General features: G+C 40.1%; 1 protein-coding gene across 3 annotated transcripts in view; it reads left to right on the forward strand.

Moving 5' to 3' along the window:
• The window catches only part of SYNPR (synaptoporin), a 300,656-nt gene that overhangs the window by 268,035 nt on the left and 5,922 nt on the right, over window positions 1-26,699 (forward strand). For all 3 annotated transcript variants that reach the window (XM_027523263.1, XM_027523265.1, XM_027523264.1), the window contains one exon: window positions 26,161-26,352. In XM_027523263.1, the coding sequence (XP_027379064.1) occupies window positions 26,161-26,352 (192 nt within the window). The remainder of the gene's footprint in view (window positions 1-26,160; window positions 26,353-26,699) is intronic.

Below are 26,699 nucleotides of genomic sequence, written 5' to 3' on the forward strand. Positions count from 1 at the left end.
TCTGTTGTCAGTTTAATCAAAGAAAATTTAATCATCAGACCGACATGACAAAAGATCTGGGCCTCCTGCTTTCTGGGTGAGTAGAGTTACCTTGAGCCGTAAGCATTCTTTGTTGAGAGATCAGGAAGATCTTACATAGAAACTTGCTAAAGAGTCAAGTAAGTAATGAGTTTAGATTGCGATTTCTTAAAGCTTAAGCTTTGAAAGAAAGACGCTGAGGCTTCCCATTAAATTTTTATTTTGGTTTTATACTAAACTCTGGTTCAATAAAAACGAATTGTTTATAATTTTTGGTGCAGTAATTATGAAAGTGAACACCTACTTTATTATGATCCAAAGTGTCATAATAAATACCAGAGCAAATATTAGGGACAATAAAGTTACTATCTTTGGGACATCCTGGCAGTCAAGTGGCTGAGACTTCACCTTCCAATACAGGGAGTGCATGTTCGACCCTTGGTTGGAGAACTAAGATCCCACATGCCTCACAGCCAAAAACCAAAGTGTAAAACAGAAACAATGTTATAATAAATTCAATTAAAAAAAAAACACAACTTTAAAAATGGTCCACATCCAAAAAACAAACAAAAAAAAAATCTTAAAAGAAAAAGTTACTATCGTTAACTTTAGGTGAAATCACTTCCTTTATTCCATCTGATATATGACTGTGGTAGAGAAATCCCTACCTGAGACTGTAATGCACTGCCTCTTCCTGCCTTAGATTAAAAAGATTCTCTTTGACACAAAATCAACAGCAGCTATCATCCTTGTACAGATTTAGAGATTTCACAACTTTGTATCAGGTGGACCTTTCACAATAAAATGTTACTGGCAGTTGATATCCTCTGTTCCAGTTGGCTTTCCTGAGTACATGAAACAAACACCAACTGGCAATTTGTATAAAGATAAGGGAATTGGTGCTAATTTTAGAAAGTTCTTGGCCATTTCTCTCACCCAAAATTAGGAAGGGAATTCTCAGTTGAAATGACTTTCCAAGTTTCAAAAAGCAGCTGTCTGATTTTCTTAAAACTGTGCTATCATTATGCCCAACAGTATGTCAGGCCAGATCGTAGTATTCCATGCATAGAAAACATGGTATGTAAATTTTCTTAGCAATCATTAATAAACATATTGACCAAGACAGTGGTGCGCTTCAGAAACCTGTGACCAGTTGGCACTTTCCCTCTGTCCCTAACCAATACCCTTTTTTTAGAGAGTCAAACTGGATGAGCCAGGTTTTAATCTCTAGTCTAAAGTGTCAAGTGGCAAATATCACCAGACAGGCTCACTGGTGGGGAACTAAATGTAAGGTGTAGTGATGCAAAGACTGGGTGAATCCGGGCCTGTTGGCAACGTGTAAGACAGATGGCTATGCAAATAGGATTCTCACACTCAGTTGTAAGGTAAACTGTGAACCAGGGAGCAGCAGGTGGCTGGGGAAACGGCAGTGCTTAAATGCTGTCTGGATGTTTACATTTAGCTCTTAGAAGCTGAAATCTTCCTAATTGAATTCAACAAACAGTTATTGGGAAATCGTTATGTGCAAAACATTGTGCTAGGTTCTGAGAAAGTTGAAGTATAGAGAATCCTGGCTTTAAGGCTCTTTGGTTCACTCTGCCAAGGGCTCTGATAAGAAGAAAGTAAATGAGGGAAAAGCAATGGAGAAGAAAGAACAAACAAGGGATTGACTTCAACCAGACAAACTTGGGAAGTTGTCTTTGAGAAGTGGGTCAAAGCAAGGAACAATGGTTGGTTTCCATGAGTGAATACAATGGGAAGCTTCTTCCGTGAGGAGACAAGTGGAGTGAGGGAGCAGACACAGAAAAGAGCAGCCAGGAGTGTGTACGTGTGAGGGTGAGTATATTTAAAAGTGTGGGTTAGTAGGACATGAGGTTATGAGAAGTGGGACGAGCCTTATTGTGGAGCCTAGATTTACAGTCTATAAAAGAACCTCCCCCTCCCTAACTCCCCCAGACATAGAATGAATTCTCATACACTTATCTGTGCAATTGAAAGTTTTCAGCTGGAGAAAGGGATTAGCAAACCTGTGTTTTTAAAAGTTTATGTAGGTAATTTCCTGGTGGTCCAATGTTTGGGACTCCATGCTTTCAATAGCAAGTTCCTAGGTTCAATCCCTGGTCAGGGAACTAATATCCCACACGCCATGCAGGAAGGCCAAAAAAAATAAATAAATAAAAGTTAAAAATTTGTAAAGAAAAAAAAAATAGTTTGTTAACAATTGAATAGCAATAAGAGTCTAAACATAACATCAACTCTTTCCTGAGCAACTTTTCTTGAGTACCAGACCTAAAATTAAGGGCTTCACATGCATGACTCACTTAAAGCTCACAGAAATCCTGAGCTAAGTGTTTTTATTCCCATGTCGAGAGAGACCCAAGGGTAGTAATGTGGCAGGTGAATGGCTGAGCCAGGAGTGAAACCAGGTCTGTCTGATCCAGGGCCTGGGCTGGCAGTCCCCAACCCCATACCATCTAAGGAAGCCAGGAGGATTGGTTAAGGAGGAGGAGCTTAAGAAGGCTTCCCCATGTAACAGGAAATTCTGCCTTCAGCCAAGCTGATACCTGCAGATGGAGAAATAGGTTTAGGGAAAGAGACTTGAAATTCAAGGTATGACCTTACAAACTCCCTTATTTTAAGGATAAACAAGAAAAGGGTTCTCAAAGAGAACTCTCAAGAACTTAAGGTAACAGAACTGACCATCCGAAGATCTCCCATCTGAAAGATTTTGCAATGAATAAATAAGAGGTTTTTTCTGAACCATCCCTATTCAAAGAGAATATTTCCAAGACACAGTGATACTTTTTCATGTACTTTTTATGGGGTAGACCAAGCTCAAACCTGTGTCTTGATTAAATGACCATCCAAGAGCCTGACTTGCCTACCCCCCTGAACATATTGAGTCCAGCAGGGTAGGTCCACCAAGCCAATGTACTGAGCTGGTAGAATATGTGAAATAACCTGGAATCAGAGATTCTCAGGGTTGAATCTCCAATAAATGGACTTCTCACCTTTCCAGCCTGAAACCTGGCTATCTTCTATGACACTTTCTCTCTACCTCCAAATCAAATCCCATTAAATCCATCTCCATTAAATCTATCTCCTGATTATATCTTGCTTGACTCCAACTGCCACTCCCCAATCCAGACTTAGGTTAGTCTCTCAGTTTTGACTTTAGCTGGCCAGGCTCCTATGTCCATAGGATTTTTCAGGCAAGAATACTAGAGTGGTTTGTCATTTCCTTCTCCAGGGGATCTTCCCTGGAGATTCCCAGGGATTGAACCCACATCTCCTGCATCACAAGTGGATTCTTTACCCACTGAGCCATCAGAGACTGTTGTCACATTTTTTGAAATTGTGACCACAATCTCCTACTCCTCTTCCTCATCCTTCCTCCAGATCCAGTTTCCCTGGAGCCATATATGTACATTTGTTATCACATCCTTATAAAAGGTCTCTGACCCTGAAAAGGTAAAGAAACCACGTTTAAGTCATTTCAAGCAAATGAGTATGAGCTTTCATTTATCTAGATTAACCCACCAGGCTCTCTCCCCTCTTTGAGCCCTTGTGCCTGCTCGTCTCTCTGCCTAGAAGATTCTACCCAGATGTCCACATGCCTGGTTCCCTTATTCCCTTCAGGCTTTTACTTGTAGCCTCCTTTCTTAATAAGACTTTCCTGGCCATCCCTGCTAGAATTTCAGCATCTACTTTCCCATCACATCCTTTTTTTCCCTTCTTCCCTGCATTATTTTTGCTCCAATAACACCATTATCCAAATTACTACATAACTTCACTTACCTTGTTCATCGTCTCCTCCATAAGAAAGCACACTCTACGAAGATGGGTATTTTTGTCTATTTTCGTCCACTCCTGTATTTCCAAGATCTAGAAGCCCACTTTACACATGGTGGCAAGTAAATGATTAATCAATGATGTTTACTTAATTTTTTTTTTGGTTCTTTTATTGTCCTGGATTATTTAGCTTTAGTTAATTTTCCTAGTTCTCATTTGAAATGAATAAGTAATTTCATTTTTATTATTCAAAATTATTTTTGCAGTTGTTTTCTCATATCTAGCTACAAAAACAAAGGGAGCATTTATCTGTTGTAAGGAAGAACACTCTGCTATTTCTCTTTAGTTTTGAATGCCAAATGGAAAATGAATTAGGAACTTTCATTTGCAAGGTCTTCCCATTCATTAAATTCATAAGTAACTATTATATGACCCAATGGAGGTAGGTTCTTGAATAACAGGTGAAATTAGTCCTCGCATCCATTTTGTATTTAGAAATGAAGAAAGTGGTGAATATTAGAAAAAGAAATCTATCTCATTACTTTTTTATGAGTTCATCAAATCCTCTTTAGGACAGAATTCACAGTTGTGAGAATATTCGCCTTGTGGAAAGTATGTGTATTGAGAAAATACAGGTAGTTTAGCAAACACAATAGTATCTGTAAGAAAGATTGCATTTCTTCCCCAGATTCATGGAATTAAGTGCCCTGGGGCAACTGATAATGTGACTCAGAAAAATAATAACTATTCTTTGCCCGTAGCATTACAAATCCTAATTCAGGCATGGCCTATGGGGAATTAAAAGGCAGGGTTGTTCTCAGTATAAGGTGGAAAAAAATACCCACAAAAGCCAGGCACATGGTGCAGTACAGGCATTTCTGAGGGAGGAATTCAGCTGGGCATATGCTGCTGATCGTCCAAGAAACCGAAGTCAGTGTCAGCCTTTTCATTCAGGTGGTGTCACGGACTTCCCTGGGAGTCTAGTGGTTAAGACGCTGCGCCTCTACTGCAGGGGCCACGGGTTCCATCCCTGGTTGGGGAACTAAGATCCCATATGCTACGGTACAGGCTAAAAATAAAATGGTATCAAAACTATTTAGATTTAGTTAACACTCAGTCTCTAGTCTTGAAAGCCAAAGGGTGGCTCTAATTCTGATGAAGTGGGTTGGCATTCAGCATCCACAATCTCACTTCCAAAATTCAGTCTTGACAAGTGAGTCTCCTTGTCAAGCAATTCTAGCCTGTGTCTAGTTTACCTGGAAGGGATAATTCTAACAGTTATTCTTTATTCAGTAGCTACAGAAAGTCAGGCATCCTGTGATGAGTGTTTCATGTGTGACATCTCTTTTAATCCTCACTAAAGTTTTGCTAGACAGGTATTGTCCCGTTTTACAGATGGGAAAACTGAGATTGAGAAGGTTCAGGGATCTTGACTAAAGTCACACAGTGAATCAGCCATGAAGAATCCAGAACTGGCTTCAGAACTATGGCAATTAACCCCTGCTCTCTCCTGCCCTTTTAAAGAATGAAAACTAAGGAGATGGGGAAATGATAAAAAATGACCTCTAAGGTCACTTGGCTCCAAGCTGACACTTCACAAACTGTTTCAAGGGAGCACTAAGTTGAGATTTTGAAACCTTTGAGTAAGGTAGGGGTAGTGGGTTGTCACTATAGCAGAACCAAACAACAAAAAAGGCCTGATGGCCATTCCAAGCCCATAACATAGTAGAGAGCACTGTTCATTCACTTGACATATAATCATTCCAGGATCAATTTTCCAAAAAGGCAGAAACTAACAAAATATGTACCTATATATAAGAAAGATATATAAAAACATAGAACATGTCCAACCTGGAGACACTTGGTCTGCCATTCAACCAGAAAACATCAACACAGCAATATACTGCACCTCACTCCCTCCTGGTCCTCAGTGAGAGTTTCTCCCTGAACTGAAGCAATTCCAGGGCTCACATGTTTCATACATGCCTGCCAAACACAAGCCCACAATCTTATGCATACACAGCAGCAAGGACACTGCTCAGTGTGGGAGACTTGAAAGGTTTATCAAAGATTATTTCTACTCTTGGTGATTTTCTTATTACAGAAAAAAATCTTAGACCCCATCTCCAGTTATGCATGATTCAACTATCATATTTCCACCACATTTTAAAAAGCTAGTATTGCCTCTATGGATTTCTCTTTACCTTCAGCTGCACATAGTTACTTTTACAGGTACTGTAATTTTCCTTTCAGCCTCTCCAAATCATCAGTCAAGTACTTGCAAAATGTTTGTTTACCAACAGTTTTCCACTAGGTTCAATGCTGTTTGCCATGGTGTATAAATCGAATGAGGGTGGTTCCTGAAATCTGGAACCAGGCCATCGTATACTTACCTCCAAAACAGGGGGCAGCTTTCTTTGTGCTCAAAAAAAGGACTCTGTTTGGTTTCATTTTTTTAATAGTGAAGATGAGGTTTTCCTTTTAAAAAAGAAATGATATTATGAGTGGCACTTGGGACAGCTCTGCAAACTGGTATGAGATTATTATATCTTCAGCTAATTTCTGCACAGTTGTCTGCAAAGGGTCCTCTTTGTGACTAAGAATATCTTATGTAGAACCTTCACTTTTTTAATAGTTCATTTCTTTCTCTCATCAACAAGATACAATATGGCATATAATGAGATCTCATTAGAACAGATTTTAATATACCGTAGGTCAAATGGTGCCCGCATAGCTAACTGCTCAAGACCAGATTCTAATAATATGCAGTTTTAGCTAAATGCCTATTATTGGACTTTTGTCTGATAATGTTAGTCTTAATCCCCTGATACTCAGCTCCACAGATTTCATTAAGCAGTCAGTTTGGGGAGGAAAAAAGGGGAAAAAAGCATATGTGTTTCTTCTTTATTTGTATAATAGATTTTGCTCTCTCTGCTTGCATCTATTAAAAAGAACACTGGACTCGGTGAGGCAGTAGTTATAAAAATATATTCAACAGTTTCAGTAAGACATAATCTAAGCAGAGCTATAATGATTTGAGGGTTCAGACTCTGGAGTCAAGGTTGCTGGGTGACATTGGGTGATTTATTAATTTCACTGTGCCTCTGTAGCCTCACTTACTAATTGATAGGAATAACGTGTGCTATGCTGTGCTAAGTCACTTCAGTCATATCTGACTCTTTGCAACCATATGGACTTTAGCCCGCCAGGCTTCTCTATCCTTGGGATTCTCCAGACAAGAATAATGGAGGGGATTGCCATGCCCTCCTCCAGGGGATCTTCTTCGACCCAAGTTGAACCCACATCTCTTTTATGTCTCCTGCATTGGCAAGTGAGTTCTTTACTACTCTTGCCACCTGGGAAGCCCAGTGGGAATAATAGTACCTACCTTAACACTGATAATTGAATGAGGTTAACACTCAGCACTGTGCCTACCAGATAGAAATTAATAAATGCTAGAAGAGATAAAATAAGAAAGTTATCTTAAAATCAAACTGGGAAAATGAGACCTACCTATGAAAATGTGACAGGGTGGCAATGTGTGCAAAATAGTGTGGAAAGCCCTTGAGAGCAGGAGTGGAGAGCTGTGGATGCTGGAGTGGACCAGGACGCTTTTATAGGGCAATTTCCACATAGACTAGGGTCTTCCTTCTCAAAGTTTGTCCCTGGACCAGCAGCCCTGGTGCCACATGAACGCTTGTTACAAGAACAGACCCTCAGACCTACTCCAGACCATCTGAACCAGAATCTGCAGGTCAGCTAGATGCCCAAGTGACACACGGCACCTCAGGTGCAGAAGCCCTGCTCCCAGACACATCTTGCTGCTCAGAGCGCTCAGCCTTGTGTGCTCTTTTCTCATGCACATGGGCACTCAGAACAGAATAGCACCAGGGGAAAGGGAAGCTCTCCTCTCCAAAACGCCCACTGCTAAAATCTTCGAGTGTTACACTCTAACAATTCCATGTTGGGAATATGATAGAACTGACAAAAATAAGTAGAATCAGCCAAATAAAGCAAGAAACATAAGTTATGATCCATTAATATTTATGCCTAAACAGGGTACAAATCACAAATATTTATTTCCTCCAGACTGGAAATGAAAACCAAGAAAATATATGATGACTCTTTGGGGGAGGGTTTGGGCAGAAGTTCCTGGTCCCCTCAGGTTCACAAAAAGAACGGGGATTCCTGCAGAAGGCAATGACATTTCAGTTCCATGCATCTCCCTCTTCATTCTCCTCACACACACCCCAAACAACACTGTTTCCACAAGTTACACTATGCACATAGCACACATTGCAGACAGACACACAGACACATCTACACCTTGCCACTTTTTCTTGTTTGCCTTCCTTCTGTCCTGAGGCACCTGCTCAAATCTTGCTTGCCAGAGACAGACTCTTCAATCTGGAATAAACTTATGGGAAACAGTAGAAGAGCAGAAGGAAGAAAGAACCGATGGTAAAAATAATACCTGTGATTTATTGGGTACCTAGTTGTGCATGATGTTGTCTCACCAATTAGCCATTCTTTTTGCAGTTCTTACAATAATTCTCTAAGACAGGCTATTACCTGTCTACTATTCAGCTGAGGAAATAAAGACCCACAAGGGCAAATAATCAGCCAAAGGCTATGCAACCGAGAACCAGCATGACCAAGACTCAAATCCAGGTCTGTCTTCTTTCCAACTGACACAGTGAAGCCAACATCGATGAATCCAATAACCATCTTTTGAAGAAATGGCTTTAATTTGTAATGCAAATGTAATATTTTCCTTCGCTTCCATTTTGTATGATGAGCAGGCAAGTGGCAAAGGAATTTTCTAAAGTCAGGCTGAATTTAAGCTGTGGATGGTGAAGTGCAGGATAATTTCCTCCCTGGTATTTTAGAAGTTCTTCGTTTTAACCATCTGTTGCAGGCTGACAGATGGGTTGATATGTGACAGAATAATAGGTCTTCAATTCTAGGAAGGCAGAAGGAATGCTTGAAAAATAGCAGCTCTTTTCATGAACCTAACTGTGCTAACACCGCTTGCTCACTTGCAAAAAAAGAGAAAAATGTCGGTGGGAGGGAAGTGTGAAATATAATCATAATCGTTCCCCTAAACAGAAAGTTTCTCACAGTTGCCGAAGGTCAAATCCAATAAAATATGCCTATTCTAAAATGATGCTAAAGTTTTCAAATTCAGTTATTTAAAAGGGTATACAGGAGGATAGATATAAAGAAAAGTAGTCAAAAAACAAACCCCCAAACCTTTCTTCCAGTCATTTAATTTTTTATAGGCAGCCAGTGTTTTGAGTTTCTTATACCTTTGAAATAATTTATGAACTGTGAGATTTTTGAAACCCAAATGATTTCCACTCTGCCAAATGTGAAGCCCCTTTGTGCTTGTCTTCAGTGGATATAGAAGAGAAACCATGCCAGACATTTGGCTAGGCACTGGGACACAGGTGGTTAAGACTCTTCCATCCCCAAGGAACTTACATTCCAGTGAATGAGGTCAACATATGAACAGAATTTAAATAGCTTGTATTATGTGCCTTCTGAGAATGTAGCAAAGACCAACATGTCCATCAATCATAGCAGTGGCTCACTCTCCAGGCAGAACTTCTTTAGATGGCCTTACATGTCTTAACACAATTATCCCAGTTCTTTTCAATCATGCATTGTCACCAGATGAAATGTACCCCCCCCCCACACACACACACATATTCCTGGATGTTACCAAATAGGTTTGATGCTCTCCCCACAAAGAACCACTGGCCCAAAGTTTAGGCTGTATTAAAAAAAATTTTTGGCTATATGAATTTAACCTCAGCAGGATGAATCTATTTTTAAAAGAACACCAGAATATAGAGTAAAAAAAAAAAAAAAAAAGCAAGTTATTATTGCTGAACTCATTGTCAGCTGTCATTGACCATGACAAAATCAGGCCGTATCTCTTGAAGGTTACATCCTCTTATCCAGGGTCACTATCTCAACTGTTAATGCATCTGAAAATGCATTAACTGAAAAGACTGCAGTCCCCATGATTAACATTTGTATTTATAACCCTCACACCAATCTTGTAAGTCAGGCACTCCTCTTCCATGTTACAGATGTAAACACTGAAGCCCAGAAAAATTTTAAATCTGTGATTAGGTTTTCTTCACTGTATTATTTCCAGCCATGCATATCATGTCCTATCTGGAGATTTCAGTAGTGTAGAATAGTAAGCTAATAATAGGATCATGTTTTCAAAGGAGTATTTGACAGCCTGGATTTATCTCGTCGGCAGTTCCTTCCCACTCTAACTTATGTAATTCTGGAGAAGGAAGGTATGCATGTGTTTCCAGCTTCAAGAAAAGTGATAGCAAGAGAACACAGAGCAGAGTTCAAAGAGGAACCTGAAGGGTTCAGAAGGTCTAAAAGGTCTGCTGTCATTTTCAGAGTCACCATTTCTCAGTATAGCTTACTTGAAATGATTTTCTAGAAAATGCATCCATTTTTAAATATAGGTTGGTGAGGGGACAACTTAAATTTACTTAGACCAATTAGGACATTTCTTTGGATTGCCTGGTATTTTAAATATTCATGTCTCTACTGTTTGTCATTGTATGGAAGAAAAAACGTAGTTGTGTGTTATCTGTTTTTTAAACACTGTGTGTGGTGTGTATGTGTATGCATACACATAGAAAGAGAGATCTATTTATCTATGTGTGTGCATGCTCAGTCATTCAGTCTTGCCTGACTCTTTGCAACCACATGGACTGTAGCCCATCAGGCTTCTCTGTCCATCGAATTTTCCAGGCAAGAATACTGGAGTAGGTAGCTATTTCTTCATCCAGGGGATCCTCCCAACTCAGGAATCGAACTGACACCTCTTGCCTCTCTTGCATTGGCAGGCAGATTCTTTACCACTGTGCCACCTGGGAAGCATCTATGTATACACATATATATGTATAATTGTGATGGAGTGGTTTTGTTACTACAATGTAAGAACATTGTAGCCCAGGGTACATATGAGTGGTAAAGTTCAAATATGGCTGCTCTTGACTTCTAGATCTCGCCATATCTCCTATATATTGTGTTTCCTCCAGATGTTTCATCTATATGTTGCCTGACATCTGTTGTTTTCTGAAATGTTTACAGTACCCTAATGTTTATTGCCAAGTAAACAAAGCTGGACTGGAAAAGGTCAGTTTTCATTCCAATCCCAAAGAAAGGCAATGCCAAAGAATGCAAAACTACTGCACAATTGCACCCATCTCACACGCTAGTAAAGTAATGCTCAAAATTCTCCAAGCCAGGCTTCAGCAATATGTGAACTGTGAACTTGCAGATGTTCAAGCTGGTTTTAGAAAAGGCAGAGGAACCAGAGATCAAATTGCCAACATCCACTGGATCATGGAAAAATCAAGAGAGTTCCAGAAAAACATCTATTTCTGCTTTATTGACTATGCCAAAGCCTTTGACTGTGTAGATCAAAATAAACTGTGGAAAATTCTGAAAGAGATGGGAATACCAGACCACCTGATCTGCCTCTTGAGAAATCTGTATGCAGGTCAGGAAGCAACAGTTAGAATTGGACATGGAACAACAGACTGGTTCCAAATAGGAAAAGGAGTACGTCAAGGCTGTATACTGTCACCCTGCTTATTTAACTTATATGCAGAGTACATCATGAGAAACACTGGGCTGGAAGAAGCACAAGCTGGAATCCAGATTCCCGGGAGAAATATCAATCACCTCAGATATGCAGATGACACCACCCTAATGGCAGAAAGTGAAGAGGAACTCAAAAGCCTCTTGATGAAAGTGAAAGTGGAGAGTGAAAAAGTTGGCTTCAAGCTCAACATTCAGAAAACGAAGATCATGGCATCTGGTCCCATCACTTCATGGGAAATAGATGGGTAAACAGTGGAAACAGTGTCAAACTTTTTTTGGGGGGGCTCCAAAATCACTGCAGATGGTGACTGCAGCCATGAAATTAAAAGACACTTACTCCTTGGAAGGAAAATTATGACCAACCTAGATAGCATAGTCAAAAGCAGAGACATTACTTTGCCAACAAAGGTTCGTCTAGTCAAGGCTATGGTTTTTCCTGTGGTCATGTATGGATGTGAGAGTTGGACTGTGAAGAAGGCTGAGTGCCGAAGAACTGATGCTTTTGAACTGTGGTGTTGGAGAAGACTCTTGAGAGTCCCTTGGACTGCAAGGAGATCCAACCAGTCCATTCTGAAGGAGATCAGCCCTGGGATTTCTTTGGAAGGAAAGATGCTAAAGCTGAAACTCCAGTACTTTGGCCACCTCATGCGAAGAGTTGACTCATTGGAAAAGACTCTGATGCTGGGAGGGATTGGGGGCAGGAGGAGAAGGGGACGACAGAGGATGAGATGGCTGGATGGCATCACTGACTCGATAGATGTGAGTCTGAGTGAACTCCGGGAGTTGGTGATGGACAGGGAGGCCTGGCGTGCTGCGATGGGGTCGCAAAGAGTCGGACACGACTGAGCGACTGAACTGAACTGAAACAAAGCTGGTGGTTAATTGTCTAAACCTTAGACAAATTTCATCTAGCTAGTTCAATGGCAGGTCAAAAAATATTTTAGAAATGCTAAACAATACAGAAAAATTTATTTCAAAAAAATTGGCAAGATGCTCAGTAAGCATCATTTCCAAATTTCCAGACTCATCCTTGACCAACTACAGATGTGATTTTTCCCAGTTATTTTTAAGACATCTAAATTGATTTCAACAGTTGCCTCATCTGCAGCCTAAGACTTAGGCATCTTACTTGTTTCTGTACTTATTGGTAGATGTGTCAAAACCAGTATCCAATTATTTGGAAAGAGTGTCATTTTCTGCATAAGCTAGCAACTCACCTAGAAACAGCAACAGCCCTGGTTGTTTCCCTAGGCTTACAACTCTGTAGAGTGCAAGGGCCCAGAAAGGCAGGACTACTCTTCTGCCAACATTTGGATACATAAACAGACCCATCTCAGATCTCTTTACGCTGGGTCTCACTCTGTGTATTGCTTGGCTTTGTTAGAGGGAAAGAGTTACAAGTGCAGAGAGCTGATAGCCTCAGCAGACATGTGGGCCCCCACAGTCCCCAATAAACAAGCTTCTTCCCTTCACACTTCAGCTTCCCTCTTGGTCCTGATCAGTGTCAACATGTATCCTTCTTGGGCCTAGATTAAGCAGGTAGTAGAGAGAAGCCCAGATTTCTTTGCATGCCAATTCATAGGCCTTCCAGATAAGTCATTTCACAGTGTGTTTATTATTCAACATGAGTCTGCTTTGAGAAGCACCCAAGGGACAAACCTGAAAGAAGTCTGGCTATGACCAGGTCTGTGTAGCTTTTCTTGTCCCCCACTAAACTGATCAATGCCCCATATGCATTTTTGTTTGTTTTAAGAACACCAGGTCCCTTTCCTGAAAATCCATTATCACCATTTTCAATTACAAATTCTTCTGTGGTTATGTAAGGTTTCTCTCCTCCAAAAGAATGGATACTAGGATGATGTCTGTTTTTGTTAACTATTGTATTCCTAAGACCTGGCATCTAGTCAGTTCTTACTAGAGATTTGTTGAATAAATGAATGAACCACTTGATTTATTTGACAATCAAAATCCACTGGATAGCCATCTGTATGTCTTCTTTGGAGAAATGTCTATTTAGTTCTTTGGCCCATTTTTTGATTGGGTTGTTTATTTTTCTGGAATTGAGCTGCAGGAGTTGCTTGTATATTTTTGAGATTAGTTGTTTGTCAGTTGCTTCATTTGCTATTATTTTCTCCCATTCTGAAGGCTGTCTTTTCACCTTGCTTATAGTTCCTTTTGTTGTACAGAAGCTTTTAATTTTAATTAGATCCCATTTGTTTATTTTTGCTTTTATTTTCAATATTCTGGGAAGTGGGTCATAGAGGATCCTGCTGTGATTTATGTCAGAGAGTGTTTTGCCTATGTTCTCCTCTAAGAGTTTTATGGTTTCTGGTCTTATGCTTAGATCTTTAATCCATTTTGAGTTTATTTTTGTGTATGGTGTTAGAAAGTGTTTCAGTTTCATTCTTTTACAAGTGGTTGAGCAGTTTTCCCAGCACCACTTGTTAAAGAGATTGTCTTTTCTCCATGGTGTATTCTTGCCTCCTTTGTCAAAGATAAGGTGTCCATAGTTGTGTGGGTTTATCTCTGCGCTTTCTATTTTGTTCCATTGATTTATATTTCTGTCTTTGTGCCAGTACTGTACTGTCTTGATGACTGTGGCTTTGTAGTAGAGCCTGAAGTCAGGCAGGTTGATTCCTCCAGTTCCATTCTTCTTTCTCAAGATTGCTTTGGCTATTCGAGGTTTTTTTGTATTTCCATACAAATTGTGAAATTATTTGTTCTAGCTTTGTGAAAAATACCATTGGTAGCTTGATAGGGATTGCATTGAATCTATAGATTGCTTTGGGTAGTATACTCATTTTCACTATATTGATTCTTCCGATCCATGAACATGGTATATTTCTCCATCTATTAGTGTCCTCTTTGATTTCTTCCACCAGTGTTTTATAGTTTTATATATATATAGGTCTTTAGTTTCTTTCAGATCAGATCAGATCAGTTGCTCAGTCGTGTCCGACTCTTTGCGACCCCATGAATCGCAGCACACCAGGCCTCCCTGTCCATCACCAACTCCCAGAGTTCACTCAGACTCATGTCCATCAAGTCAGTGATGCCATCCAGCCATCTCATCCTCTGTCGTCCCCTTCTCCTTAGTTTCTTTAGGTAGATATATTTCTAAGTATTTTATTCTTTTCGTTGCAACAGTGAATGAAATTGTTTCCTTAATTTCTCTTTCTATTTTCTCATTATTAGTGTATAGGAATGCAAGGGATTTCTGTGTGTTGATTTTATATCCTGCAACTTTACTATATTCATTGATTAGCTCTAGTAATTTTCTGGTGGAGTCTTTAGGGTTTTCTATGTAGAGGATCATGTCATCTGCAAACAGTGAGAGTTTTACTTCTTTTCCAATTTGGATTCCTTTTATTTCTTTTTCTGCTCTGATTGCTGTGGCCAAAACTTCCAAAACTATGTTGAATAGTAGTGGTGAAAGTGGGCACCCTTGTCTTGTTCCTGACTTTAGGGGAAATGCTTTCAGTTTTTCACCATTGAGGATAATCTCCAAAGAAGACATACAGATGGCTAACAAACACATGAAAAGATGCTCAACATCACTCATTATCAGAGAAATGCAAATCAAAACCACAATGAGGTACCATTTCACGCCAGTCAGAATGGCTGTGATCCAAAAGTCTACAAGCAATAAATTCTGGAGAGGGTGTGGAGGAAAGGGAACCCTCTTACACTGTTGGTGGGAATGCAAACTAGTACAGCCACTATGGAGAACAGTGTGGAGATTCCTTAAAAAACTGGAAATAGAACTGCCATACGACCCAGCAATCCCACTGCTGGGCATACGCACCGAGGAAACCAGAATTGAAAGAGACACGTGTACCCCAGTGTTCATCACAGCACTGTTTATAATAGCCAGGACATGGAAGCAACCTAGATGTCCATCAGCAGACGAATGGATAAGAAAGCTGTGGTACATATACACAACAGAGTATTACTCAGCCATTAAAAAGAATACATTTGAATCAGTTCTAATGAGGTGGTTGAAACTGGAGCCAATTATACAGAGTGAAGTAAGCCAGAAAGAAAAACACCAATAATGGCATCCGACTCCAGTACTCTTGCCTGGAAAATCCCATGGACGGAGGAGCCTGGAAGGCTGCAGTCCATGGGGTCGCTGAGGGTTGGACACGACTGAGTGACTTCACTTTCACTTTTCACTTTCATGCATTGGAGAAGGAAATGGCAACCCACTCCAGTGTTCTTGCCTGGAGAATCCCAGGGATGGGGGAGCCTGGTGGGCTGCTGTCTATGGGGTCGCACAGAGTCGGACATGACTGAAGTGACTTAGCAGCAGCAACGCATATATATGGAATTTAGAAAGATGGTAACAGTAACCCTGTATGCTAGATAGCAAAAGAGACACAGATGTATAGAACAGTCTTTTGGACTGTGGGAGAGGGAGAGGGTGGGATGATTTGGGAGAATAGCATTGAAACGTGTATAATATCATATAAGAAATGAATCGCCAGTCCAGGTTTGATGCAGGATACAGGATGCTTGGGGCTGGTGCACTGGGATGACCCAGAGAGATGGTATGGGGAGGGATGTGGGAGGGGGGTCCAGAATTGGGAACACGTGTATACCCATGGCGGATTCATGTTGATGTATGGCAAAACCAATACAATATTGTAAAGTAATTAGCCTCTAATTAAAATAAATAAATTAAAAAAAATAAAAATAAACTGTGGGAGGTGATAGATGCTAAAAAAAAAAAAATCCACTGGATAGTACCAATGGACTTTTCTAGGCTGCTACATATTCAATTATTACATATAGAATATGTGTAAATTCATTGAGGGCTTACTGTGTGTCGAGGACTGACCAAAGCATTTTATTGAATTAACTCATTTATTCTTGACAAAAATCCTGTGAAAATATATGTCACTATTGTTCCTTTTTACAGATGGGAAAACTGAGGCTTAATAAGGTCCCAGAGCTACTTAGAAAGAGTTGAGATTTGAACCCAGGGCTACCTGATTCCAAAGACTGTAGACTGTACTACTAAGTGATACTTTTTTCTCTAAAAGTCTCTATATAAGACCTACCTCACAAATCCTTGGTAAAGATTAAGTGGAATAATGTTGTAAAGGTCTTAGCATGGGGCCTGACTTATAGTAGGCACTAGGTCAATAGCATCTATTACTAATAATGTTACTATTATTTCAAGTAATTTATTTAAAACAGTAGTTAATTTTCTTATATTACTATTAACTTGTTTGGAAATGTTTGTGCTATTTGTAATGAAAAGCTTAGGCTGAATCGATTAGAAACCAGAGCAGGTTGTAAGGAGTGTTTTTAGCATATGATTTACAACAGCATTGCAGCAAGCTACTGAAGACCTTCTTTCCATTCCAGAAATGCCAAACAGCCAAGAATACCTCTTTCTTGCAACCAGATTTTGAAATCAGTTGTCTATGACTGAGCTATAGGGAGGAATGCAAGAGATCATTTTTATTTATTTATTTATTTTCATAACAAACATTTGAAACAAGAAGAAGCAGGAAGCCTCAGTTCCACATCTGAGCAACCGCAAATCAATGGATAAAGTTCTCTGGGAACAGACTTAAAAGTGCAGTATGTCAATCATAATCAAATTTAACTTAAGAGAAAAAGAAATGAAATCCTGCACTGCTTCTCCAGCATAAGCCAGATTCTTCGCACATGAAACCAGATGATTGACTGTTACCTACTTTCCATAACAGAACATCCCCACCCTCTGCAGCTTTCTTTCTGCACAGTTCTGATTAGCTGACAGTGTGGCGATAGTGTATCGTCACAGTAGTAATGTAAAATGACCCAGATAGTGCAAGGCAAAGTTGAAATCACTGGTGGGCCAAGAACAGGTCTTTGGCTGGTGTGGAGCCTGGCGGGCTATAGTCCAAAGGGTCACAAAGAGCCATCCATGACTGTGCGACACACACACACACACACACACACACACCCCATTTTTAGAACAGAACCCAGCCCACAATGGGAAAATAATAAGTATTGAACAGATGATTTGAAGAAGGAACAAGTAAAATGACGCACAAATGAATGAATCCATTGAATTTGGAGTTAGAGCTGAGTTTGGGGCCCAATTCCTCTAATTACTTACCTTCTCTAAGCTTCTTCATCTGTAAAATGGAAAAGCTGATGCTACTTCATAAGGTTGTAGTAAGACTGAACTGAGGTGAGACGTGTGAAGCACATCAACAGCATGCCTGACACATGGTGAGCCCCGTATCAAAGCTGGTCTGGAATATAATGAGGTTCAACTTCCAGGAGGAAACACAGGCTGTGAAGCTCAACAAACCGTAGTCGCAAGCAAAACTTAGCCAGCTTAGTGACTGCGAGATCTCCAGCAACTTACTTGATCTCTCAGAACCTCAATTTTCTCATTTGTCAAGTGGAGTCAATAATAGCCACCTTGAAGTGTTATTATGAGAACTAAATGTGTTATACATGGGATACACAGTGTCTGGTACACAGTAACTGCTCTCTAAATGACAGCCATAAGTATGAATACTGCAACTTAATTTTTATTATGAGTAAATAAAATCATTGGCCTTTAAAAGCAACAGAGTGCTTTTATAATAGCTTAGGAACACAGATTCTGGAGCCAAACTCCTTGGGTCTGAATCTTGGCTCTGCATCTTTCAAGCTGGGTTAAGTAATATATCCCATCTGTAAAGTGGGACTTTTTACAGTAAAATGGGACACTCCTTGCGTCATCCCATTTCACCAGCCACCATCTTGGCACATGTCTTGAGAATAGAGGGGTCACGTCAAACTTTGCCCCTACACTGAAGCTGAAACGTAGCTCCCATTTGGCAGGGCTGTTCAGTGGTCCGTCTCTTCCCTTGACTGTCAGTATCGAAAACCTAAGGCTCCCTTTGGTCATTGGTCTGCCTTCAGCCCTCCATCAGACCACTGAGGCAATATTTCAGTCCATCGTATCAATCCCTGTAAGAAATCCTATAGGCCAGGACAGATGCAAAAGGCATGCTGGCCTTGTAAAAGCTAAGCTAAAAAATGGCTTCCAGTGCCATCTCAGGTTCAAGTTCCAAGAAGCTGTGACATCGGTGACCCAAAACAAAGCAAAGGGCATCACTGTCAGTGGAGCCTGAATGTAAATGTGCTTCCACTTGTTAACCATAGACTGGAGTTAAACGGTCCCATTGCACATAACACTTGAAATGTGGCTGACACCAAAGTAAGATGTACGGTAGGTATCCATTACACACCAGATTTCAAAGACTTAATACCAAAAAAAGTAAAATGTCTTATCTGTAATTTTATAATGTATGAAATGATAACATTTTTAAATATTGAGCTATCTTATATTAATACACATAATGTATTACTATAATTGCACCAATCTCTTTTTGCTTTTTTTGGAAAAAATGTGGTCACTATTAAACATAAAATTACATATGTGACTCCCAACTCTGGCTCATGTTCTATTTCTATGAGACAGCACTGGGCTGGAATCTTGATGTTTCCAGCCCAGGATGGGGCCGTGCAGTTCTTTCAAAACTTCAGGCATTCTCTGCCCCGCTTCTGTCATGTGGGCCACAAGTTATTTACTGTTGTTCTTTAAATTAAATTATTTTTTAACTTCAATAAAATCGATTTTTGAAGAAAACTCTGTACCACTCCTGAATATAGACGTCTAGTGTTATTTGACATAATTAGAAGATAAACCCAGAAATGAATCAATGGAAAATAAAGAGTACTGTATTCCAGCCAAGTACCATTGTTTGCCTGAAGGCTCTGAGCCTGGGGCCAATTTTCTTTGATAGGTGGATATTAAGTTTATTAAATAGGTATTAGAGACATATTAGCAGCCATCTGAGACTTTCTTCTTTACCATCCATATAGAAAGAGAATTGTGAAGGAGAAATAATTTTTTTCTTTGTGCTGCTGCTGCTGCTGCTAAGTCGCTTCAGTCGTGTCCGACTCTGTGCGACCCCATAGACAGCCTCCTACCAGGCTCCTCTGTCCCTGGAATTCTTCAGGCAAGAACACTGGAGTGTGCTGCCATTTCCTTCTCCAATGCATGAAAGTGAAAAGTGAAAGTGAAGTCACTCAGTCCTGTCTGACTCTTAGTGACCCCATGGATTGCAGCCCACAAGGCTCCTCTGTCCATGGGATTTTCCAGGCAAGAGGACTGGAGTGGGGTGCCATTGCCTTCTCCGTTTTTTCTTTGTAACTTAGTGTAATTTCTTGCTATATCTGTGTTCCCACAATTAGGTAGTGGAAACTTCAGAACAGCTGGGCATAATGGAAAGCTGCTCACTTTCATCCAGCCCAAATTCAAATCTCAGTTACTTATGACAATTTGAACATATCATTTAACCTCCTTGGATCTGTAAATGAGTATAATTATCTTCACCATCCCTCAGTGATTATGTAAATCAAATGATCTTCTGCCATGAGTGAAAGTCTCTCAGTCGTGTCCGACTCTTTGTGACCTATAATACTGGAATGGGTAGCCTTTCCCTTCTCCAGGGAATCTTCCCAACCCTGAGATCAAACCCAGGTCTCCCAGATTGCAGGCGGGAGATGGTAAAGTTGGATTCTTTACCAACTGAGCCACAAGCATCTTCTGCCATAGCATGTTAAAAACTAGACGTTCTCCAGAAGTCAGATGTAATTTTTATTAGTGTTTCAAATGAAGTAATGAAATAAACCTGTGAGAGAACAGAAGGTTATCATATTCAGCCCACCGCTTGGCAATTGTCTCTTCAAAGACAAATCCAAAGCTCTTCCCTGAACAGAGCTTCTCTCATGGTGTTTGATTTTTGTGTTTCCTAATTCACAGCTTCATTCTGGGAGTCCTGAAAGCTGACTTAGAAAAGTGAATCCAACTACACTGAGGATCAGTGTGACTCACTGGATTGCCCAGTTTCTAGTGTAGACTCCCCATATAGGTGTCAGCCATGGTGAAAAGAGCAAAGCTATCAAATAGGATAGATAATTAAGTCATTGGAGTTGACATGTTGTGAATATTTGCTAACAGAAGTGTGAAATTGACTATGTTTACCAATATCCAGTGGAGCTGCAGTGTGCCATCAACAGGGAGAAATAGAGACAGGTTTTTGTTGTTGATTGTTGTTTAGTCCCTAAGTCATGTCCAACTCTTTGCAACCCCATAGACTTTAACCCACCAGGCTCCTCTGTCCTTGGGATTCTCCAGGCAGGAATACTGGAGTGAGTTAATATGTCCTCCTTCAGGGGATCTTCCCAACTCAGGGTTCAAACCTGTATTTCCTGTGTTGCAGGAGGATTCTTTACCACTGAGCCGCCAGACAGGTTTACCTGGTTCTAGAATACCAAGTTTTCTGTCACCAAAGATGATTCCCTCTTATATTCCCCAGACTGAGCCAGGACAAGCATCTTTAATATATTAAATTACATTCTAGTAAAAATGAGCTTGATAACAGTAAATTAGGAGAGCTGGGGGCAACAAAAACACACCCAACCAACAAAATGGAAACAAACCATCCAGGCAGCATGAAGCCAGGCTGCTCCCTCTGCTGAGGAAGCTGTTTTCTTGGATCATTGAGCAGATTCTTAACACATGCTGCAGAAACACAACCACATAGCGTGTCCGTGTTCTTTTGGAACAGTGAGACCAGGAGCTCAGAGCAAAATTTATAAACCACTTAATGGGCCATGGGCACATCATTCAGCCTTCATGGTCACAGTTTCTTCATCTACAGTATGGAGCTAGTAATGTCTGCGCTGGCTACTTTTTGGGGTCTTATGGGGGCACATACATACATTGAGAGTTTTGGGGAAACATTAAAGCACCTTTTGAACAGCAACCCCTCCTTTCTATGAGAGGAAATAGCACAAGCAAAGGTAGCAGAAGATAGCTTTTATGTGCATCCTGGTAACTTAACAGTAAACGTTACAAATTTATGTCTTGAGTTTCTTCCATGCATACTTTATCTCTGTTAGATAAACGAGGCATAGCATTTATCTCCCCTGGCACAGAAGGTTATTTTAGGTGGACCATTAACATGGCATTAAGTAAGATGAGTGAAAAGTTGCTCCATATTTAGTTTAAGCCTTCTAATTAGGTCATGCTAGTATTTCTTTAATATCCTTTTAACACTCATGAATCTCCTTTTTAACAGAGATCCTAGATCCCAAATCCTTGTGCAAACATCCCCAGCTAGAATTTAAAGTATTTTCACTGTATAGCCTTTATGTTTGCAGTTTTCTTCTATCTATAACAAGTTGGTTGGTTTAACATTTATTGGACACATATAATTTCCTTCTAAGATAACCTTATTTACGTAAAAAGGATAATTTGCTGTAAATGAAATGTTGAACAATAACACAAGAGGTATGCACATAAAATCAGAATTGTTCAGGTAGTACCAAATGACTGAAACTTAGCATCAACTAAGATAGCTATCTACCTAAAATACACTAAAGAAAGCTCATGATATGGCATAGTAGTCAAGTGAGGCACTAATTATAAGGAAAGCATTTGGCCTGTCTGTTCTTCAGTTTCCTCTTAAAAGCAGGGCTAACCTAAGGATCTCAGCTACAAGGTTACTGATGTCTGCAAGTGGTTTAGCAGAGTGCCTGGCATACAGGAAACACTCCAGCACACAGGTGGCAGCAGCAGTCTCCTAAGAGCCACTAGTTTGGGACAGTTTTTAATGAGCCCTCTGCCCTGTCTACCATGTTCTGTGTCCAGGAGGTGACTTGCATGAATCACAGGGAGTTCCAGGCGGGTTTGGCCAATTGGAGTGAAACCATGGCTTAAGTCCATTTCACCTACCTTCCTTAATCACAGTTATTTTAAGACTTACCTGTCCTCCAAGCAGAAGGAAACTGGAATCAGCTGTGTTTAGTTCCAGCTGATCTGATGAAGACGGAATAGAACCCACGACCTTCAACTGGGTATGACCAGTGTCTGCTAGTTGACCTTCTGACATCAGTGGGCCAGAAAAACTCCAAGTGCAGAGACCTGTTAGGCCTAGTTATGCCTGTGCAGAACGAGGATTCTTGCACTTTCTTTCAATCACCTTTCCTCACCTTTCCCCACACTCCCTTTGCCTAAACCCGCTCTGCTGCCTTATCCCATAAACATCCACCCCTTGCCTGCCTTCCAGCAGGCAAATGTGAGATTTGTTTTCCCATCTTCTCACTTGACTCTCTTGCAAAAAAATCTTTTCTTTGGTGCACTCCTAGGCTTGTCAGGGTTTTGGCTTGCTGAGCATTGAGCAAAATGAACCTGGTTCAGTAGATTAAAGCAGCACTCCCCAACCTTTTTGGCATCAGGGATTGATTTCATGGAAGACAGTTTTGCCTCGGGGAGGGGAGGAGGGATGGGGGAGGGGAGGGGGAGGAGAGATGGTGGTGTGGGGTGGGGGCAGGGAAGGTTTGGGGATGATTCAAGTGCATTACATTTATTGTGCACTTTATTTCTATTATGATTACATCAGCTCCACCTCAGATCATCAGGTGTCAGATTCTGGAGTTTGGAGATCCCTGGATTAAAAGATGGGAAGAGAGTGGGGGTCAGGTTTGCTCCCAAATCTCTCCCTGAATGTAGCTTCAAACTTAGATTACACCTGAAGTCCAAAAAAAGTTCAGGCTAACTGATACTCGAGTTAGAATTTTGAAATAGTCTCCCAATTGTCACACTTTGCTTAATTATAGAAAACCTGACTTGAGGCTGCTTTTTTTATTTTTAATAGAAAAACTCCATTCTAATGACATTTTTTGTTTGGTCTAATTATAAATCCTGGTACAAATAGGGCACCTGAAGTTCTGTCTGGGAGAGCTATTGATATAATCAATCAGTGCCTTGATGACATTGCCATGCTCTTTTTATTTTATCTAATTATAAAATATGTTTAAAAACACATAAGCTTACATACCACCTGGTAAACTCCTATATAAAAGTTTATAGAACCAAATTGGGACCATTTTGTATGTTCATTTATTCTTTCTTTCTTTCATTCTCTCAGCAAATGTTGCTGACACCTCTTCTGCCAAGACCCAACAATAGGCAAGGTAGACAAAGTACCTGCCCTCATGCAGCTGACATCTTATCGTGGAAAATAGGCAGACATGCACGTTTTCACTTCTCACAACCATCCAATGAGACAGATACTGTTGTTAGCCCAATTTACAGAGGGCAAAATTCAGGCTTCAAGTAAGTCAAAACATCAGGATTCAGTCCCAGGTCAATCTGAAGACAGACTCTGAGCTTATAATTAATATTGAGATACTTTATACAATATACTGATCCCTGTTTATGAAATGGTACTGGGGGGAAAGGGTTGGATTAGCTCCCCAAAATAACTCCAAGGACATAGGTCCTGACTTCAGTCAGAAAGTTTATATCAAAAGCGATTCATTACTACTTTTTAACTTTCTTAATGCACTTGTTTTAAATTAAAAAATAAATGTTCCTGGGACTTCTCTGGTGGTCTAGTGGCTAAGACTTGTGCTCCCAATGCAGGGGCCCAGCTTCCATCCAGGTCAGGAAAGTAGTTCCCACATGCTGCAACTAAAAGTTGGCATACCACAACTAAGAGCCTGCACAGTCAAACACAGTTTTTTTGTAAAGAAAAAAGATTAAAAAAAAAAAAAAAAGCCGAGTATTCCTTAAAGCAGACATGAAAAGCTATATAGAATAGTCAAGCTCTCAGGTTCTGGAAGCAGACAGCCAGGCTTAGAATCCTGGCTCCCCCACTTACTGACTCTTGACTGAGAATTTTATTTAGCTTTTTGGGCCTCAGTTTCCTCAACTGTAAAATGAGGACAGAATTAGCATCTATTTCATAGGTCTGTTGTCAGGATTAAATGAATTAATACATGTACACTTGGAATTAATACATGTAAACTTGGAATCACATGATAACTGCTCAGTAAATTTTAGGTAGTATTACTGTTATTTCCCTGCTGGCTCAGAAGGTAAAGTGTTTGCCTGCAATGCGGGAGACCCGGGTTCGATTCCTGGGTTGGGAAGATCCCCTGGAGGAGGAAATGGCAATCCACTCCAGCACTCTTGCCTGGAAAATCCCATGGAATGAGGAACCTGATAGGCTACAGTCCATGGGGTCGCAAAGAGTCGGACATGACTGAGCGACTTCACTTCACTTCACTGTTATTTTAATACATAAGTCTAAAAACTTTATTACTTTCTACAATTTCCAACTGAGAGTTTTCACATGACTCTGTTCTTCAGCATTTCCCCATCCTGACAGCCTTTTTAAGTCTATTTCTTGCATAGCACAGGGAGCTCAACTTGGTGCTCTGTGGTGACCTAGACTGGGATGGGATGGGGATAGGAGGTTCAGGAGGGACGGAATATATGTATACATATGGCTGATTCACTTCATTGTACAGCAGAAACTAATACAACATTGTAAAGCAATTATACTCCAATAAAACTCTGTTTCTATTTATGATGAGCATAAGGCCAGCTACTGTCTTGAAATTACAAAGTGTCTATGACCACTAATAAATATGTAATCTCAAGAAAGCAAAGTCCATATTTTACATTTGTAAACCCTTGTAAGACCTGATGCATGACTCAGAAATTATTGTCTGAATAAATGGAGGAGTAATTGAATAAAGGTACCAGACTGAACATGAAGAGAAGTTGTATTTGATACAGTCAGTCTGGCTTATTTATTTAATAACCGTTCCTCCAATTTCTAATTCAAACCCCAACACTTGAGTTTCTCTATTCCAAATGTTCTTTCTGGTTTGAAGCAGCTATAGATACTGTATTTGTTTGCCTTTTTATTTATACCCCCATCTCTTTCCGGAAACAACTTCAAATGACTTAGAAGGACATATGAAATTCAGGATGAAATTAATTAAAAATGAGAAGGAAAGAAGACAGGAAAGGCAGGATGGGTGTATAAAATACAGTTCAGAATAGGGTTAAAATAGCCAGGCTTTATTAAAAAAAAAAAAAAAAAGCACATTATATGAGGGTAACGAATTGGCCTTAAGTTTTCTAAAGGCAACATGAAATGGTCAATTGGTGAGTTACATAATTTACAATAATCCCTGGATGGAAAGAGACCAGTTGTTCAGAAGATTCAGTCTTCACAGTGGACCCTCTCCAAAAGTCACACCTAACAAATATCCACAACAGCATCTTTAGAGTTTAAGTGCTCCTCAGGATCTTGATGGAAAGTAATTCAGTCACAGCATGAGGGAAGGCTAACCAGAGTAAGTGATATCACCGTGACCTCAGATAGGAAAGAAACAGATTTTCTACTTGAGGCATTTATCATTTAAAATAATTCCTGTTGCTATATTAAATATACTATTTTCCTTCCCAGGTCAGTGTTTTGTTATCTAGGTAAATAGGATGCAACATCTTTCTAGTAGACAAACACAAATACAGTAAATCTGAGCAGTTGTCTTATGTTAGAACATGATCTGCTGAAGTCTTGGGAGTGCCTCTTTAGAGAGGGAGGGTCACAAGGAAGGTTATGACAGTAGCCCCCCATCATTAGAAACACAGTAATCATTCATCAATGTTACTATTATTATTTATTTTCTAGAAATTAATATCACAAAACTATTATTCATTTTTCAACATGGTTCCAATGCTATGGAATCTTGGAATTTTTCAAAAGGCAAACCAATTGATTTGTTTCTAGAACTCACTTTTCTCTTCCTATTTTATCTTTCTGTTTGTTCCTGTAGGACTTCATCGTCACTGTAGTCTTTTCGTTCTTGTGGTTGGTGGGTTCATCAGCTTGGGCAAAAGGACTGTCTGATGTCAAGGTCGCTACAGATCCCAAAGAAGTATTGTTACTGATGTCAGCTTGCAAACAGCCATCCAACAAATGCACGGCTGTCCACAGTCCTGTGATGTCCAGCCTAAACACTTCTGTGGTATGTTTCCCTCTCAGATCTTTTTTTGCCAATCATGGGAATCAGAAAAGTGTCCCAGGAGTCATCTGGGAAATGTTTTGCCTCTGAATGGAGTCCGGTCTAAAAGGTGATAGTTCACTCTATGGGCTAGATGATCCTTTGGCCTTCAAGTTTTCTATTGTCAGAACCCATAGACTTTAACGTGTCCAATTACAGAGTTCTTAACAAGAGCCCGGCAGGTTCGGGCAGCTTTTGCTTGGATGACGGTCAAGTCAGAATTCTAAGGCAGAAGCAGATATAAAATCTGAACTTTAAGACTGAAGTCTGCCAGAAGTTAAAAGGAATATTTGATAGAAGCCACACATAGA

This window comes from Bos indicus x Bos taurus, chromosome 22, assembly GCF_003369695.1.
Source record: "Bos indicus x Bos taurus breed Angus x Brahman F1 hybrid chromosome 22, Bos_hybrid_MaternalHap_v2.0, whole genome shotgun sequence".
In the NCBI taxonomy this organism is placed as follows: domain Eukaryota; kingdom Metazoa; phylum Chordata; class Mammalia; order Artiodactyla; family Bovidae; genus Bos; species Bos indicus x Bos taurus.